General features: G+C 36.3%; 2 protein-coding genes across 2 annotated transcripts in view; both read left to right on the forward strand.

Moving 5' to 3' along the window:
* The first annotated feature begins 1,109 nt into the window (after window positions 1-1,109).
* eif4e3 (eukaryotic translation initiation factor 4E family member 3) lies at window positions 1,110-7,630 on the forward strand. The gene is made up of 7 exons (XM_026199431.1): window positions 1,110-1,469; window positions 2,612-2,684; window positions 3,002-3,096; window positions 5,143-5,203; window positions 5,359-5,425; window positions 5,512-5,667; window positions 5,836-7,630. Exons 1-7 carry the CDS (start codon window positions 1,294-1,296, stop codon window positions 5,880-5,882), a joined length of 675 nt encoding a protein of 224 aa, XP_026055216.1. The 5' UTR covers window positions 1,110-1,293; the 3' UTR covers window positions 5,883-7,630.
* Window positions 7,631-8,161: 531 nt separating this feature from the next.
* LOC113041104 (forkhead box protein P1-B-like) overlaps window positions 8,162-17,872 on the forward strand; it is a 50,087-nt gene continuing 40,376 nt past the window's right edge. The window contains exon 1 of the mRNA XM_026199429.1: window positions 8,162-8,311. The gene's annotated coding sequence lies outside the window, so the exon portion shown is untranslated. The remainder of the gene's footprint in view (window positions 8,312-17,872) is intronic.

A 17,872-nucleotide genomic window follows, 5' to 3' on the forward strand; every position in this document is an offset into this window, starting at 1 on the left:
ATGTGTAGCTCTCATGAAATCCAAACCAAAATGAGACAGTATTTGGCATGACATTTCAAAATGTCTCACTTTCAACATTTGATATGCTATCTATATTCTATTGTGAATAAAATATAAGTTTATGAGATTTGTAAATTATTCCATTCCTTTTTTACTCACAATTTGTACAGTGTCCCAACTTTTTTGTAATTGGTTTTGTAATCACAAGCTCTTTGACACGTTCACTAATTGTTTATTAGATATCCACTGAATCTACTACAATTTTAGCAAACCTTCCTAGTGTGATTTAGATAAGACATATACTCTTCGATCAACATCTCTTGTTGTTGCATTAATTACTGGAACATCAATGGATTTTTGTATGTCTCAATCCCAACCCCTTAAATCAGACGGCAAACAAAGGATGTTGATACAGTAACATATCCTATCCACCCTCTGGTTTTAGTTGTGTTTAGGAACATAGCTGGTTTCTAGCTGGTCTGAACTGGTCATTGGTATTTATCATACTCCAAATATCAACTTTACCTCCCTAATCATAATCTTATACTTCAATATATTAAAATTAAATAAATAATAATAAAAATTGAAAAGCAAATTCAAAATAACTTATAATAATCAAAATAGTTACTTATATTTAATAGTAGTAATTTATGCACTTTTACAATTTCTTACATATCTATTTGGCATTAATCTATTTTAATTTATTTTAGTAATTTTGTGCACTTTTGACATTTTAAGGATTTAACAGACTGCATATTTCTATTTAATTGTAACCTTTTTTATTTCAGTTTAACTTATACTTCACTGCCAAGATATCATTCACTGATTTTAGTTAGTAAATTTCAATTGTCAATTAAAAAGTTTTTCATCTATTATTCAGATTTTATTTTATTTTGACTTATTTCAAGTTTTGTTAAAAATATCAACACAGTTTGACGCCGATACGAAATGGCCTACAAGCAAACGCCATCAGATGAATCAGCTAGATAACAGATTGGTTTCTTACCAGTGGTTTGCCTGATTAAAATCTCAAACCTTTGAAATTGACACCACTTGTTTTAAGAGTGCGTCTGAATGCTTTTATATTGAAGTGCGGTGAGACGGGGCGCGCTGCGTCTGACGTCACCCTCTCCAGTCCGACTCTGTTGTTGTTGTTGTGCAGTGACGCGGCAAGTCCAGCCGGCCGATCGGCAAATGAGTCAGCATCAATAATCTGCCTATTTTTGGATGTGGAGATTATTATAGATCTCCCGGCAAAACGCTCAGACATCGATTAGCGGCAATAAAGCAAAAATGGCGGTTCCTGCAACCCCAAACCTGCAGCTGAACACGGCGAGACAAAGCAGCCCTGTGAACTCTACGGAAAACGACATCCACATCGACGAGAGAGAGCTGGAAAACATCACCAACCACATCGAGGACGGCACCTCGCTGCCGCTGCACTCCCCGTGGACCTTCTGGCTGGATCGGTAGGCTGATTTTGCTATATTACTGTTAATAAGGATTCCACTTTCTATATCCACGAGCCTGACAACAAAGGCCCAAGATTGGTATTTCTCTTTTTTTTTATATAGCTAACCAACCTTACTATTTTCAGTTTCTAAACGAGCACCGCTAACAATAGTAGATGGTTCAGGTTCTTCTATTAAGTGTTTGTAAGCTTTAAGAGTGTCAAAACGCATAGCTGATATAATAACTTAGTAAAGTAGGTCGAGTCACCTGTAGGTCATGGTTGTTATTTAATATCAGATTGCATGTTGTTCTGGAGCTCTGTAACTCAGCAGAGTAATATGGCAAAGGTGTACATCAAGGCTTTGTCACTAGCCAATTTAAGTTTTGTCGGTGTTTTTAAAATGTAGGACACTGTTAGTGAAGAATAAGTGACCACTTTTAAGTTGCTTGTTCATTTGCATAGGACTTTTCCTTAAGGTTCTCTTCCTTAAAATCTTCTCTGCAGTTTTTGGCAATGGTTCTCAAAGGGTTGAAGTCCTGTTTACAATCAAACTGACATTTGGTTGCCATAAGGATTGTGAAATGCTTGTGTTCTGTGTCCTATGGGACTATCACAAGCACTGAATAGCACTTGACATAAGACGGAGATAACACCCCTATGAATCTATGGTTTATGATACAGATATGGATGATGTGCCAAGTTTAGCATAGTGTAGAGATGTCTTGTTCAAAGGTATAGTTCAGCTAAAAATCTGTCTTTATTTACTCACCCTCATGTCATTACAAAAATTATGATATTCCTTTGCTCATGGAACACAAAAGGGGAATTTCTGAAGAATGTCTAGATTGTTTTTAATCACATAATATGAAGCTGTCAAGCTTCAAAATGACAAAAAAGACAGCACTTCAAGCAATCATTTGTAATTTTGAAGCTTTATAGCAACAGTTCACATTCACTTTCATTATCTTAGCCACTATTTTGATTTATATTACTAAGAAATTCACCTTTGTTCCTCGGAAGACAGAGAGCCATACAGGTTTGGAATGACACAAGGGTGCGTAAATGATGGCAGAATTTAAATTTTTAAGTGAATTATTCTTTTAAATCTATTTATTAGTGTGCATTTTGTAATTATTTTTAATTATTTATATCTTTAAGGTCATTACCAGGTACAACGGCAGCAGAGTGTGAATCAAATCTCAAAAAGATATACACTGTCCACACTGTACAGGTAGGTGTTGCACTTTTATTAGAAGTCATTTTGTAATTAGAATTTTATGTTTTGCTTGATCAACCTGAAAAACTAGTCCTTTGATATATTAATCAAGATTTATTCATTTTAATTGAATTAAATGCATCTTTCCAATTCATTATAGCATACATTTAGATTTGTATATGACTTAAATGAAATTAGGCACCAAAATATTGTAATGGACAGTAATAGTGTTAAATAGTTTTGTAAGGCAGCAGAAAAAAAGTTTACCATTGCAGTTGGGGAATATATTGTTGCTGATATATTATGGATCACCTGTTTTTCATAACATAAAGAGTTTCTGGAGTGTGTACAACAACATTCCTCCTGTGTCCTGCCTCCCTCTGAGGTGTAGCTACCACTTAATGCGAGGAGAAAGAAGACCACTGTGGTGAGTCTTCAGCCAATTCATGTTAAATGTTCTTTTTTATGTTTTATTGTTAAAAGAAATTATAACTTGTTATCAACAGTGATGCATTGTATTGATCAAAATTGTGTTTAAAGACATTTACAGGTGCTTCTCAATAAATTAGAATGTCGAGGAAAAGTTAATTTATTTCTGTAATTCAACTCAAATGTGAATCTCGTGTATTAAATAAATTCAGTGCACACAGACTGAAGTAGTTTAAGTATTTGGTTCTTTTAATTGTGATAATTTTGGCTCACATTTAACAAAAACCCACCAATTCACTATCTGAACAAATTAGAATATGGTGACATGCCAATCAGCTAATCAAACTCAAAACACCCGCAAAGGTTTCCTGGGCCTTCAAAATGGTCTCTGACAATCATTGACATCCTTCACAAGGAGCGTAAGTGACAAAAATTAACTGTCGATAAGCTGGCTGTTCACAGAGTCCTGTATCCAAGCATGTTAACAGAAAGTTGAGTGGAACAAAAAAGTGTGGAACAAAATGATGCACAACCAGCCGAGAGAACTGCAGCCTTCTGGGGATTGTCAGACAAACTGGATTCAAGAATTTGAGTGAACTTCACAAGGAATGCACTGAGGCTGGGGTCAAGGCTTACAGATGTGTTAAGGAATTTGGCTCCAGTTGTCGTATTCCTCTTGTTAAGCCGCTCCTGAACCACAGACAATGTCAGAGGTGTCTTACCTGGGCTAAGGAGAAGAAGAACTGGACTGTTGCCCAGTGGTTCAAATTCATTTCAGATGAGGGCAAGTTTTGTATTTCATTTGGAAACCAATTTCCTAGAGTCTGGAGGAAGGTGGAGAAGCTCATGGCCCAAGTTGCTTAAAGTCCAGTGTTAAGTTTGGACTGTTTCCAGAGTCTGTGATGATTTGGGGTGCAGTGTCATCTGCTGGTGTTGGTTTTCAAAAAACACAATGGACCAAAGTCACTGCACCCGTTTACCAAGAAATCTTGGAGCACTTCATGCTTCCTTCTGCTGACCAGTTTTTTGAAGATGCTGATTTCATTTCCCAGCAGGATTTGGCACCTGTCCACACTGCCAAAAGCACCAAAAGTTTGTTAAATGACCATGGTGTTGGTGTGCTTGACTGGCCAGCAAACTCACCAGACCTGAACCCCGTGGAGAAACTATGAGGTATTGTCAAGAGGAAAATGAGAAACAAGAGACCAAAAATTTAAGATGAGCTGTCTATCAAAAGGCCACTGTCAAAGAAACCTGTTCTTCCAGACCACCTCAGCAGTGCCACAAACTGATCACCTCCATGCCACGCTGAACTGAGGCAGTCATTAAAGCAAAAGGAGCCCCTACCAAGTATTGAGTACATGTACAGTAAACGAACACTTTCCAGAAGGCCAACAATTCTCTAAAAGTGTTTATATTTTTATTGGTCTTATGAAGTATTCTTATCTGTTGAGATAGTGAATTGGTGGGTTTGGGTTAAATCTGAGCCAAAATCATCACAATTAAAAGAACCAACTACTTCAGTCTGTGTGCACTGAATTTATTTAATACACGAGTTTCACAATTTGAGTTGAATTACTGAAATGAACTTTTCCTCGACATTCTAATTTATTGAGAAGCACCTGTATAATGTTACAAAACTTCTATTTCAAATAAATGCTGCTCTTTCAGACTTTGTATTCATCAAAAAATCCTGAGCAACTCTGTTTCATTTAAACTGTTAATAAAAAATTTTCTTAAGCAGCAAAGATATCTGTCATCTATCATGAGACACTGAAGACTGGAGTAATGATGATGCATCACAGAAATACATTGCATTTGAAAATATATTCAAATAGAAAAGTTATTTTAAGTTAGTTATTTTACGGTGTTTCTGATCAAATAAATGCAGCCTTTCTGAGCATAAGACACTTCCTTTAAAAGCTAAATCTTATGTCCACAAACCTTTTAACTGGAATGTGGATCTGTCTTTAGCTTGGGAAATGCTTTGGTGCTATTAATATAAACCATTTTGTTTAAAAATATTTTGTATCTGTCTACACAGGGAAGAGGAAAGCAATGCCAAGGGAGGTGTTTGGAAAATGAAAGTGCCAAAGGAGAGCACAGTAAGTCTGCTACACTTTGACTTGTAGACTGACTGCATAATGTAAATATGTTAAATACATACACAAATTCAGCATTTCCCCATACATTCTGCTATGTGCTTTCACTGCCAAAATATAGTTTGTCCATATCTGTCCATATTTTTTTTTTTTACCAGTTAGCTGTGTGGAAGGAGCTGCTATTGGCTACAATTGGTGAACAGTTCACAGATTACTGTGCATCAGGTGAGCACAGAAACATGTTCTATGAAATTAAGTTTATTTTATTGCTAACATTTAAATAAATAATTCAATCTCTGTTTGTCTTTTAGAGGACGAGGTGGTAGGAGTAAGTGTCAGTGTGCGAGAACGAGAAGATGTGGTTCAGGTCTGGAATGGAAACGCCTCTTTTGCCAACGAGGCCAACGTTTTAGGAAGAATCTACGAACTTCTTCCACAGATATCTTTTAAAGCAGTATTTTATAAACGTAAGTGTCAGCAGTTTACATAATTCTCACTGCAAACCCTAATGGCTTGATACAGTGTCATACATTAAATTAATTGTATTTATAGGTTTGGTAGAAGTAATTTAACACATTTTAAGTGCAAAGACATCATAGAATTGTTAATGACTGATTCCAATTTGTTTTTTTCAGCACACGAGGAGCACCATGCATTTGAAGGTGGTCGCTCAAGACATTAGCAAGCTTTGTACATTCACCGCAGTTTTCCCTGTTTTTGGACTGATCCTAGAAAAGGGACTGAAAACGGAGAAAGAATCCCTCCTGGGCGAACAGAACACTTTGGTTTTGCGGTCGTTTCATATCACTTAGGGAATGATACAGCCCTGTTTTTAAGCTGTAAAGCATTGCAGATAATCCCTCCATGCTTTTCATAAGGAGTTTTCTCATAACAGATACTTAGGCAATATCAATAAAGCTCACATAGCCAGTAGCATATGTAATATAAAGCACGATTGAGCAATGCCCCCACATTTCTAGGTTTATTGATCAAATGTGCAGTCCAATGACAGTTGCTGCTTGTCAAAGTATATACTCATTGCGTTAGAAATCCATTAGGATCAAACTTTTTAGGGCTGTTTTTCCTTAAATGGTCAAAAAAAAAAAAGGTCTAAGGCTAAGCTTAATCTGCTTCTGGGAACTCTTTTATGCAAAAGTATTGCACATTTCTCTTTGGAAAAAAACTCTTTGGCTTGGAGGTTATTAATGATTTTCAGAGCAAATGTAAGTGGGTGTAACAGCCTTGGTTATAACCTTAAGTATACAGCAAAATGCATATGCAATTTCACGTTTTCACCCTAAATTTGATATTTACGTAAATTAAAATAAATAATCCTGTATTAATCACATGAGGGTAAATCCTTGCATCTTGCAAACGGCTTTGCTTTTATGATTTAGAAAACTGTATCCAGACCTCCTCTTGTAGTATTTTATGTAAGTCAAAGCTGTTTTAGAATGGCGCCAAAGCACTGGTGAACTTTCTTTTTCGGGTATTGCCTCGTGGTCGATATCCTTCGTTTTGTTCTCTGTGTTGCTGTAGGCGCTTAGTGTCTGGTCTTTGTCAGAATAGTCCAAATGCTTCGTATTTTCATTGTCTGAAATCATTAAGTCTATTTTTCTTAACTTATGCCTTTGCTTCTAACTGCCTTTTTATTCACTGTAATCACACTGTGTCTTGTTATTGTTGTAGTTTGTTTTGTGTTTGGATGGATGCTTATGTTGGAAAACTTCTGAGTGGAGGTGAGCTAGTGTAGATATTGTCAAATTATGAAACTGAAAATGACCTGTGTAATCATCAGAGCATATATTTTTTAGTTTTTCAGTACCAAAGAGATTTCCTTTCTGTTTCCCGGTGTTATAATTCCTCATCGTCTGAGATCTGCACCTGTCTGTGTCTTTCTGGACTTGCATAGAGAGAGTTAAAATCATGTTTCTCGTGTTCGTCTTTACTGATGTGTTTTTTGCATTAGCTCACTTACTGCTGTGATTTTATTTAGGTTCGTCAAGACTGAAACTTCAAGCCCAAAATGAACTGAATCAGGAATCAGGCCCTTTAATGCACTAAAAAGCACAATTATGATTTTGTCCTTCATGTGGGCAGGGATGTGCAAAACATCCTGTACATGCAGCTGACCTTATTTCAGCCTTTTCCTACCTATCACTGATCTCTCGATGAGATGCAAGTACTGACGTGGATTATTGAGTGTATTTTTAGGAGCATTTGTGTCGGTTTTCCAAACTCCCAATCAGGATCTGAAACCTCAAACTGATTGTCAATCTTCTGGAATGGTGCCTTGAGTTCTACCGGGGCTTCACTCACAGGATGTTTTGTTTATCTCTATGTATTTAATCGGTTACATTATTATTATTTTTTCTTTTCTTTTGCTTATAGGTTTTGAAATATTGAATAAATACAAAGCAGAATTCGAAATTCGACTACTGCAGTTATTTTAAAAAAAAAATGTCTCATTTCAACTGCATGCATTTATGATATAACATACTAATGTAGTAACCACTAGGTGGCGCTGCACAACCTTTAAACGCAATCTTTAATGTCTTCACTTGTCTTCATCTCCAATACCTTTTATTTAATTCACATTTCACCAGATTAGCTCCACATATTTTTCCCGCTAGCTCGTTTTTAATATGATATTGATTAATCACTCATTGAATAAATCATATCAGGTCTAGTGCGCAACATAATTTTTTTCTCGCGTCTTTAGCGACGACGCACTACAGTTCTCAGCAGGTGGACGTGACGTCACGCCCCAACAGCTACTCCGCTCTCAAACTCACCTTAAAAACTCGGTTTTGACATAACTAAATTTATCAAATTAATCTTGTTTATCGTTTACAATCCGACGCTTGCTGTAAACGGTGCCGTATGCATGCGAATTCCAGTCGCGTGGTCCGTGAAGTAGTCCCTGGGACGCGCATCGCGGAAGAATACACTTGTTTACATTGTGCAGCACGCGGCGGTGTGGCAGCCAGCGCGCGTCTGCGCGAGCTTCATGGGAGACCGACGTACCGCACATTTCAGCTCGCAAAAGTTCCTTCCAGGGTCGCTGTTAAACTTTTCATTTCTGTCTGTTGAGAAACCACTTCATCCCCGGTAAGTTTATTCTTTTTTATCAAGTTGCCTTCTCTGTTTATTCTTAATTTACATTGCGAGGTTGATTTGCTAGTTATTAGCCTTATCAGAACTAACGGCAGCACTGGGGAGCAGACAGGAGGAGCAGCTAATTCAAAGCCACACTTTTATCGCCATTTATCTAGTGTTTTATAACATGTCATTTACCTTGAACGAAGTCTGTGGCTTTCGTTACACTTAGTAATTTTCGCAGCATCCCATTTAAACCCATTATGGGAGTGTTAGCTGGCTAACATGTGCCTTTGGTTCAGTTCATGTGGATAACAAAAAAGCCAGAGTAACTTCTGTACAAGACACGGTCCGTCGTAAATCACGTCTAACCTCCAAAACCCCACCATTTTTTTTATTACTTTTTCATTATTAAACCGATTATAAAACAAATATTAACCACACAGCATGTACTAAAAGAGACATCATACTGCACATAAATACATACAATCTACAAATACATACATTATTGAACTGATATATATGTATGTATGTGTGTGTATATATGTGTATGTATGTCTTTGGAAGTTAATCAAGTAACTTAAATGCACTTTTGCAGTTGCCCAATCATACATTTAGGCTTAAAATAAAAATGTCTTAATCATTATTTGTTTAAAACAATTATTTTCTTTTTGAACACACAGTCTTTACCCTATCATTTTTTTTTTTTTTTTTTTTTTTTGCACCTCACTACAATTATGCAGCCTGTATTATAATGTTTGTCAGTGGGCATTAGTCAAATCTCATTCAACTGAGTGTTAATCCTAGCTGGGTGGTTTGATTTTGGTCAGCAGGTTTAAACAGGGACTCTGCATACTCTCTTATAAGGCGTGTCACTTTGGTTGTGTCTCATAGCTGAAATAAGTATCTTCCTAGACTTATTTTAGGGCATCTATGAAAAGAAGTGCTGCCTAGGTAGGTTGGTATATCTCTAGGTTTTCACAGCCAGCATTTGTAGTGTACTTGGTTTGCTGAGTTTCATAATTGTCTAGTTGGTTTGACGAGTTTCATAATCCTACATGAGTGTACTAAAGAGTAAAAAAAAAAGAAGGTCTCCTTTAGTTTCATTGTTTGATTTTGAAGTTGTTGAAACTACAACAAACACAATAAAGCTGCGCCCCTGACTGGTTTCATTCCTCCTTTTTTTGCCTCTGAGCATTTACAATTCAGTTAATCATTTGTTGCAGCTCTTTACATGCATCCCATTCCGTCTTTTTTTACTTTAGTTGTCTAACCAGGTGTTACCGGCCTTTAGGATCTGGTTCCCTCACTTTACGGTCCATTGTGAAGATCTGTCTATTCAGCACAACTGGAAAACAATTTCAGTAGAGCGTTAAAGAGGATTTTATTTGTTAGTACCGAGGGTTCCCAAATTATTCTTTTTTTTTTTTTATGCCGAGTACCCCTCTGAGATTTTTTAATTAATATTTAATTGCACAATCTACAATTCCTTTGAGAAGTAGATTGTGGATGTCTTCAAACTGATCATGATACAAATTTGTCAGATCGCCCATATTTAAATTCACTCTTTACAAGAACAAGCTAACACTATTGGTTGATATTGGGTTTTTGACAGCTGATGCTGATATCTTGGAAATCAGGGGGGCCAAGTGAAGCCGATATAATTATTTATTAATATTTAAGAAATTTGAAATCATTTGACAATGGTTAAAAAAATAAATGTGTAAAATAAACATACTTTAGATGACAAAGTATTTTTCACAAATACATAAATATTTAATAAAAATATAATTACAATGGAAGTAAACACTGTAACCAATAGCGCACTCAGTATTCTGGAAAGTTTGTGGATTCGACTGAGTTTGCAAGGTTTGGGAAATTAAATGTTCATTAGCCATTCAAAGATTTGTTGTAATGACATAAATGTGTATTTGCTTAGTGCTGACGGCAAACGAGAAAGTATTATAATGTTTGCCTTTCTATTACTAATAATATAAAAGCAATCGTTATAATACTTTTTGTATACATTAATTCCTTGGTTTAACTGTTCTATATGATTATAAGACAGATTTATTTCCGTATTAGAGAGAACTGTTAATGCCGACAGCAAACGAGAGAGTGTGAGAGCACTGTGTGTTCAGGCGCTGCTGTTCAAAATAAGTCTCATTGACCAAGAAGAAAAACTTATCGGCCAATGCCGATATTTGAAAAATGCCAAATATCGGCTGATTTATCATTATCAACAACTTCGACAATAAAAAAAAAATGTCTACAAATATTTTTGTTGTCGAGTAGTCATCTGATCTCCTATGACCTAATGTAAGTGCCTGCAATAATGTGGTTTGACTAGTGTGGCACTGTAGCCCAATTCAGCTCTCCTGATGCAATTCAAGAGAAGACTCAGAGCAAACGCAGCCAAACCTGAAACTACTGAGTGACGTTTGGATGAATGTATAAATATATACTGTGCACTTTCCTCTCAATAACAAAAAAAAAAACACATAAAAACTGAATGTTGAGAAAGCATCTGATTTGAGCAATGTTTGCACAAGCTCTGCACTTCAGTTATTTACTCCAGAAATGTCCAGTCACGTCATGTTTATTTGTTTATTTATATAGTCTTTTATGGAACAGTTACCCTTAAATCTAGCGGCTTTACCATATTTAACATGAAAAACTCATGTCGTTTTCAGTTAGAATTACAACTTGATTTTCTGTTATAAAGCAGCTCTCCAGTGTGGAGCTATAGCTAATGATAAAATCTTTTTTAATAGTGGGGGGAAAAACATTTCGTTAAAAGTTATAGTTTGGTTTGCAGAGATCAAAACTCGATCCAGCTCAGGACTGTTTGGAATATCGTAACCCTAAAAGGTTTTTTTTTTTAAGAGAGTTTATGTTGTGAATAAAAAGTTTATTAAAAAAATAATGTCTTATCACTTAACCTTTATTTTGTTATCAATATGACTTACAAAAGGAGGTTTTAGCCATAATGATGTCATTCAGCTACTTTCCCATATGGTTTATCATAAGTTTCTTTGCCATCTCATTTTGTGTGCCAAATATATCTGTTTGTATAAATTGTTTAATTGTAATTACAGACTTTCAAAAGCTGAAGTGATTACCTTTATTTGTTAGAATAAGTATAATTCAATATTTTAACTAATTTCAAAAGCTGAATAGTCATGTCTACTGATTAATCAGCAAAATAATCTATGATTAGTGGAATAATTGTTCTAATAATTGTTAGATTATTCAGTTATCAAAACAATCGTTTGTTGCAGCCCTACTTTCAAGCTTTCAACATGTCAAATCTTCAAGCTTTTATTGTGGTTTAATATTGGCATGCTGTAAACGTCTGTCCACAAAAATGTTGGCAGTTCTGCTTATGTGAATTTATAAAAAGTCTAGTGAACCTAGTGTGCATTGATTTTCCAAATGCATTCCCCTTTCTAGTTTTGAAAATCTGATATTATGAGCTGCAAATGTATAAATAAACAGAGTGCCACTCTGAAACTTCTACTTCGGTTAAATAGCAGTCTTCGATTTGAATATTGCAATTTGATAAGATCAATGGCTGTTTCATCTTTATTAATTGTGTAACCCCACTTGTTTTTTTTTTTTAAGTGTTACATATGATTGAATTAGGGCTGCACGATTAATCAAATGCAATAGTCCTGCATCTTGTTAGTGAAGCTTGTTCTGTGATTAGTAGTAAATCTCCATCACATGCTTTCAGATGGAGCAGCATTTACTACACTGAGCCATAGTTTACTGACAAGCGACGCAATATCGCATTCATTATCACAGACAATTTAATTGCGTGATAATGAAAACGAAGATATAATTTTGCGATAATGACAGCAGTTTGCGTAGTTTCTCAGTGAACTATGGATCTGTGTAGTAAATGCTGCTCCATCGGAAAGCATGTGAAAATACCACATTTAATAAAACGATTTTACTCCAAACTCACTTCATAACATCAGTCGAGTGTTTGAAATAAATCCTTCAGTGAGATGATGTGGCATTTTAAACAGAAGGATTTATGAATTGATATTAGCTTCTCATAAACTCATAAACCCATGTTTGCTAAACCATGCATTAGTACATTCTTCTTTCAGATCGCACTCCTTCAGGCATTTTTCTGTATCCTGGAGCTTCGTCATATTGTTAACAAACATGTGATGGCCTGTCTTGTGTTTCACAACTGTGTTATTGATAAGGCGTTATTATCCTTTAAACAGTGTTTATAAACTGCCTGTTTCTCTCTGTCACTTTTATATCTGCCTGAATAATACAACGATTGACAGATTTTGCCCTTCTTGCTTAATAACCGCTTTAATGACTTACACAAAAGTGATGCCTTATTTCTCAATGACATAACTTCCCCCATCTCCTGCTACACAGTGAACAAGATAGTCAGGAACCGGTAATGTCACTGTCATAATCGGATTAATGATTAACAGTTTTCTTGACTTGTCTAGATAAACACCTTTATGGCATATCATACTCAGACGTCCTGCTGTGATGGCTGACTGCCTAATAAGCAACAGTCTAGTACATAAATTGCACTCTTGAGACGAATGATATTATAGTTGAAGGGAGTGCCACAAGCATGAGAGAATGTAGGAGTAAGTGTAATGTGGTTTGTTCTTTCCGAGGAAGCGGTACGTGTGGTGCTCCTAGGCGTGGATGTGTAGATGAACAGATATTTCCTTTTTAGGGTTGCCTTGAACCGAGCACGATTGTTCCTTTTCCCCACTCCCCAACTGGCCTGCACTCATATTGCACTTTAATGTTCCGGGCCAGAGCAATGCATTCACGATGCAACTTTTTGTTTTGAAAAAAAAAAGGGTGAAGAAAAGCACTTTCGCTAATAGATTGCCTAATAGATTTATAAATTATGCCGTGCAGTGATTTTCACTTGATTGCGCTGCACGTATCAGATGAATATTATGGAGGCATTCATTCATTCATTCAATTAAATTAATTGGTTAGTGTACTGTATTAATAGAAGATGTGTGGTCGTAATGATGACAGTAATGCACACAAAATAGTAGCTGTTCCGTGCTCCGTCCGAGCCCAACTGAATTGTGCTCTAGCCCACCTCTTCCAAGTGAGCCAGGGACATCCAAACAAACCATGTCCTGGCACAGTAAGGAGCGTTCACACTATTCTAACAAACTGGGCTTTGAGGGTCAAACATGCTCGGGCACGGTTCAGATCACCTAGTTGTGAGTACACCCTTAGATTATGTTTCCCCTTTCTTATGTTCTGGCTTCACCAAGGGTTTCCCCTTAGGTGAAGGGGTTTCAGATGAGTGCGTAAACACTAAGCAAACTTTGTCGTGGTGAGGAAGCGTAATGGCTGGTGGACAAGTTGACAGGTTTGCTTTTGGCTGGCGTTATTCAGTCACTATTTTTTTCTGTTAACATTTGGCAGAGTCAGGAAGCCTAGTCCTCTGTCTGGGTTAATTTTTAAGTAAATGAACACCTAAAACAAAAAGTAAAAAACAAAATGAATAGCTTGTGTGTGCGTAGTAATCAGTATCTGGTAAATAAGCACAAGTTTATTTTGAGGACTGGGAAGGTGTTGCTGAAGAGTTGTGAAAGAATTGCTTGTCACACCATGCTGTCTTATTGGTGTAATCTATATGGAAATGGGGATAATTCTGTTGTCCTATCTCAACTGACTCGCACACCTATTCAAATCTTCTGGAACAGTAAAGTGTGGTTAAACTATCTGTGTTTGCCATCCTGGAGAGTTTGAAGCATATGCTTCATATAAGAGTATTCATTTCTATTAATTTTTTGCTTGATGTTAACAGTGGCTAATTGGAAATAGTGTAGGTTGCATATTTAGCGAGTCTCAAAATGAATAATTTTGTGATGCCTAAATTCAGTTGTATCTAACAAGATTAGATTTTCAGTCTTTAAGTTTTTATGTAAGGTACTGTTCAAAAATTTGTGAACGGTAAGATTTTTTACTTTGTTTTTGAATTAGGGATGCAGCGATACTGGTATCGGACCGATAATGAGCTCCTGTACTCGTACTCGTTAAAATATGCTGATACCACTAGGGCTGTGACGGTTGCCCTGAAAACCACATCACCGTCAGGTTTGGTGATGCTTTCTCCAAACTGGCCAAATACAAACGAGACAGCGATATATAAAAGATGGTAACAAGAAATATTGCAACGGTTCCTATATATATATATATATATATATATATATATATATTAGGGGTGCCACGATTTCGATTTTAAATCAAAATCGATCGAAATTAAGTCACAGTCTCAAACTTCGAATTAGGGATGTCAACGATTAATCGATGATCGATTAATTGTCGATAAGAGATGCAATCGATTAAGGCTATCGATGGTCGGTTAACCGATTCAGTGTTGGGCTGCGTGCGGCTCATGCGCACTCAACACGTGCGAGCGGCTGTGAGTGACGGTGACGATATATAAAAGCATCATCATTCATTCACAATGTACAAATTAAGCTTTTAATGTGATTTAAACTTTAAAGTACATTAAAATAGAAACAACATAAAAGTTCTTCAACATTAAATGCAATAGAAATGTAGTTACTAATCATTTCATCAGATAACAGTTTTATATCGTGCGCTTTGCAGGGCTGCGGGACACAGTGACAGGACAGGTAGTCTATTCATTCCTACCACTTGTTAATTCATTCCTACGAATTATTAATGTGGCAATTGTCCATGTTTCATTAATTTTGTTCCCTAAATAACCCATGATTTAAGTGAAATAAGGGAACAAATTAATAAATCGAACGAATTCTTAATTCATGAAATCTTTAATTTCCCTTCCCATGTTTACCACAGTAAGAGATGCGAAAACAGTTATTAAAAGCGAAAGATAATAAAATAAACCTGGGAAATTAGAGGGTTAGACTATGAAGATTTAGGAAAAGAAACAATGCCTAAATATACTGAATTTGAGGAAATTCGTGACCAACCGGCAAACCAGAACAAAGCCGCGTAAATGAAGACTATGGGGTCCAAAAGCATGGTCGCAATCTAACATTTTCCAGTTAACCTATTATTCCTCTAATAAACAAAGCTTTTATACCACACTTGTCATAATCTGATCTTATCATTTCTAAATAAATAATTGCTGGATTCAAAACAGCGATTAATAGGCGCTGTGACCGACACATTCCTGGAGCATTCACTGCTGTCACTAAACGATGACGCCGAGCATCGTTCACAAGTTTCTGCATGGACCTGACTAGGGCACAGGTTCTAAGCCCTGGGACAAAATGGGATGCTTTAAGGAAAATTTATAGCCTACTAAGTAATAGGCCCAACATAAAAATAACAATTTGTTTTCATGTTTTTTTTTTTTTTTTTTTTTTTTTAAATAGGCTATGCGAAATATATCCGACTTAAATAGGCTAATTAAGATTAACGGATTTAAAACAGAAGTGTGGGCGCTCCATAAGTTCACAAAAAAAAAAAAAAAGGATGACAACGCATTCTGTTTGTTTGCTTTATTTTACAAGAGCACAAATCTTCTGTTTTTATTGTGAGTGTGCCCAAATGAAAGTAAACACTTTTGCGGAAAATATATATATTTTTTAATGTCTCAGCTGTTTCGATCGCCCCGGAGCCTGCTGCACACGTATATTCTAGCGATTCAAAGTTACATCGCAGTCTGTTCATTATCAAAATAAAATGTCAACTAAACATTAAAAGGTTACACTGGTCAGTTTAAATAGACCGTAGTACACCGGTCCTCTCTGCTGTTATGCCAAGGACGTTTTTGCTCATATGAAGAGGATCATCTTTTCCGTCTATATGCGAATGCGTGTTAAGTACAAGCCTAGTTTACATTATAAATAATAGTTTAACATTCAAATACATTGCGAATATGGAAACATTTCGATTTGTGCCGAATGAGACATGAGCAATAACCTCCAAATAAATCTAGCCAAAGCCCCGCTCGCTCATCCTCGTCTGCACGCATGCACTGTCACGATCTAATGCGCTGTATGCCGGATTTTTAAAAATCTGACATTTTCTAGGACATAATCCAGCAGGATCAAATTAATGTGAGCAACTGTGTTTTGGTGCAGCAGCGCCGATGTAGTTCACTTAATGTGCAGCGCAGTCACACGCGCTCCACATTTCGGATAATTTTATACAATAATGTCAGTTGAAAACATTGCAATTGTGCTTTAAAATACAACAACGAGCACCACAAAACCATTTAAAGAGGCGCGTTCAGCGTTCTCCGTGCAGGATTGGAAACTGTCAACAAAGTAAAATGACCTCAAAAGTATGGCGCGCTCTCTTCATTTTATCAAATGATCATAATCGCATCTATTCATTTTATAATCCTGCTACTAGCATTTTATTCAGACTAAAACCTCTTTAATTCAAGTGAGAAAGCGTTTTGTGTGTGTGTGTGGCTTTCGCACATCCTGTCATACCGCTGACTGCGTGCCTGCAATAGACGCATTTTGCAGTATTATGGTTAACGATTAATCGATTAATTGATCGTTAATTTAAACGACGATCGATCATTGAAATAATCGAAATTTGACATCCCTACTTCGAATTAAAAAATGGAATCGTTGATGCTGCCAAGCCCCCATGTTGTATGACGGCAAATCAATGACAAAAATAACCGAGCATTCAACTGATGCTGGCGCGCGCGCTATATGGCTTCCGCGAGAGGAAAACTGAATTGGATGCGAAGAAACGGGAGCCCGCGAGCTCATTTCAAACTCTCGCGCGCGCGTGACATGTACTCTGCGCGCAATAAAAGCCCTCGCGCGCGCATGCTCTTTCCCCACATCCTCGTGCTCGATCATCTCACTTCTGCTCGCGCGAACAATTTTATTTTTGTCAGTCGTGGGGCGGGGCTTGCTGTTTTAGTTGTTATCTCAAATGTCATTGGTTATTCCCCTTTTCCTAAAATCAGTATTCGACGCCTGTTAGAAAATGATTAATAATTCACTTGACTTGACCCATGACTTCATCAGTAGACCAGATACATGTGAGTAATCATTTCTTTTGCTTGTTTAATTTATTTTTGTCTTTAATGTAATTTAATGCATTGTTTATAGAGTAGATCTTTTGTAGATACTTGATTAACTGGAATTCTTCTGATTGCTAGTGATTGCAGTCTTGTAATAAGAGATACACGTATTTTACAGACTGTAATGATGCACACACACACACATACTGTACATACATACATACATACATACATTATATATATATATATATATATATATATAGTCATCTTTTGTGAAGAAAACTGCACTTACAAAAGAGAAACTGGATGGCAGTTTATTTTAAGTTTTCAATTGACTAAAGATATAAGTTATTGTTGCATTATGTTGTTAATAAAAGTTTTAAGTTTGACAGTGTAATGTGGTACATTGCAAACAAAGGTAAGATATTATATTACATAAAAGTCTAGTTTAAAAAATGACAATCTGTGCTTTAAAAAGAATAAATGTAAAAATCGAGAATCGAATCGAACCGTGACCTTAGAATCGAAAATGCAATCGAATCGAGGATTTGTGTATATGTGTATAT

Source organism: Carassius auratus, chromosome 23 (assembly GCF_003368295.1).
Source record: "Carassius auratus strain Wakin chromosome 23, ASM336829v1, whole genome shotgun sequence".
Taxonomy (NCBI): domain Eukaryota; kingdom Metazoa; phylum Chordata; class Actinopteri; order Cypriniformes; family Cyprinidae; genus Carassius; species Carassius auratus.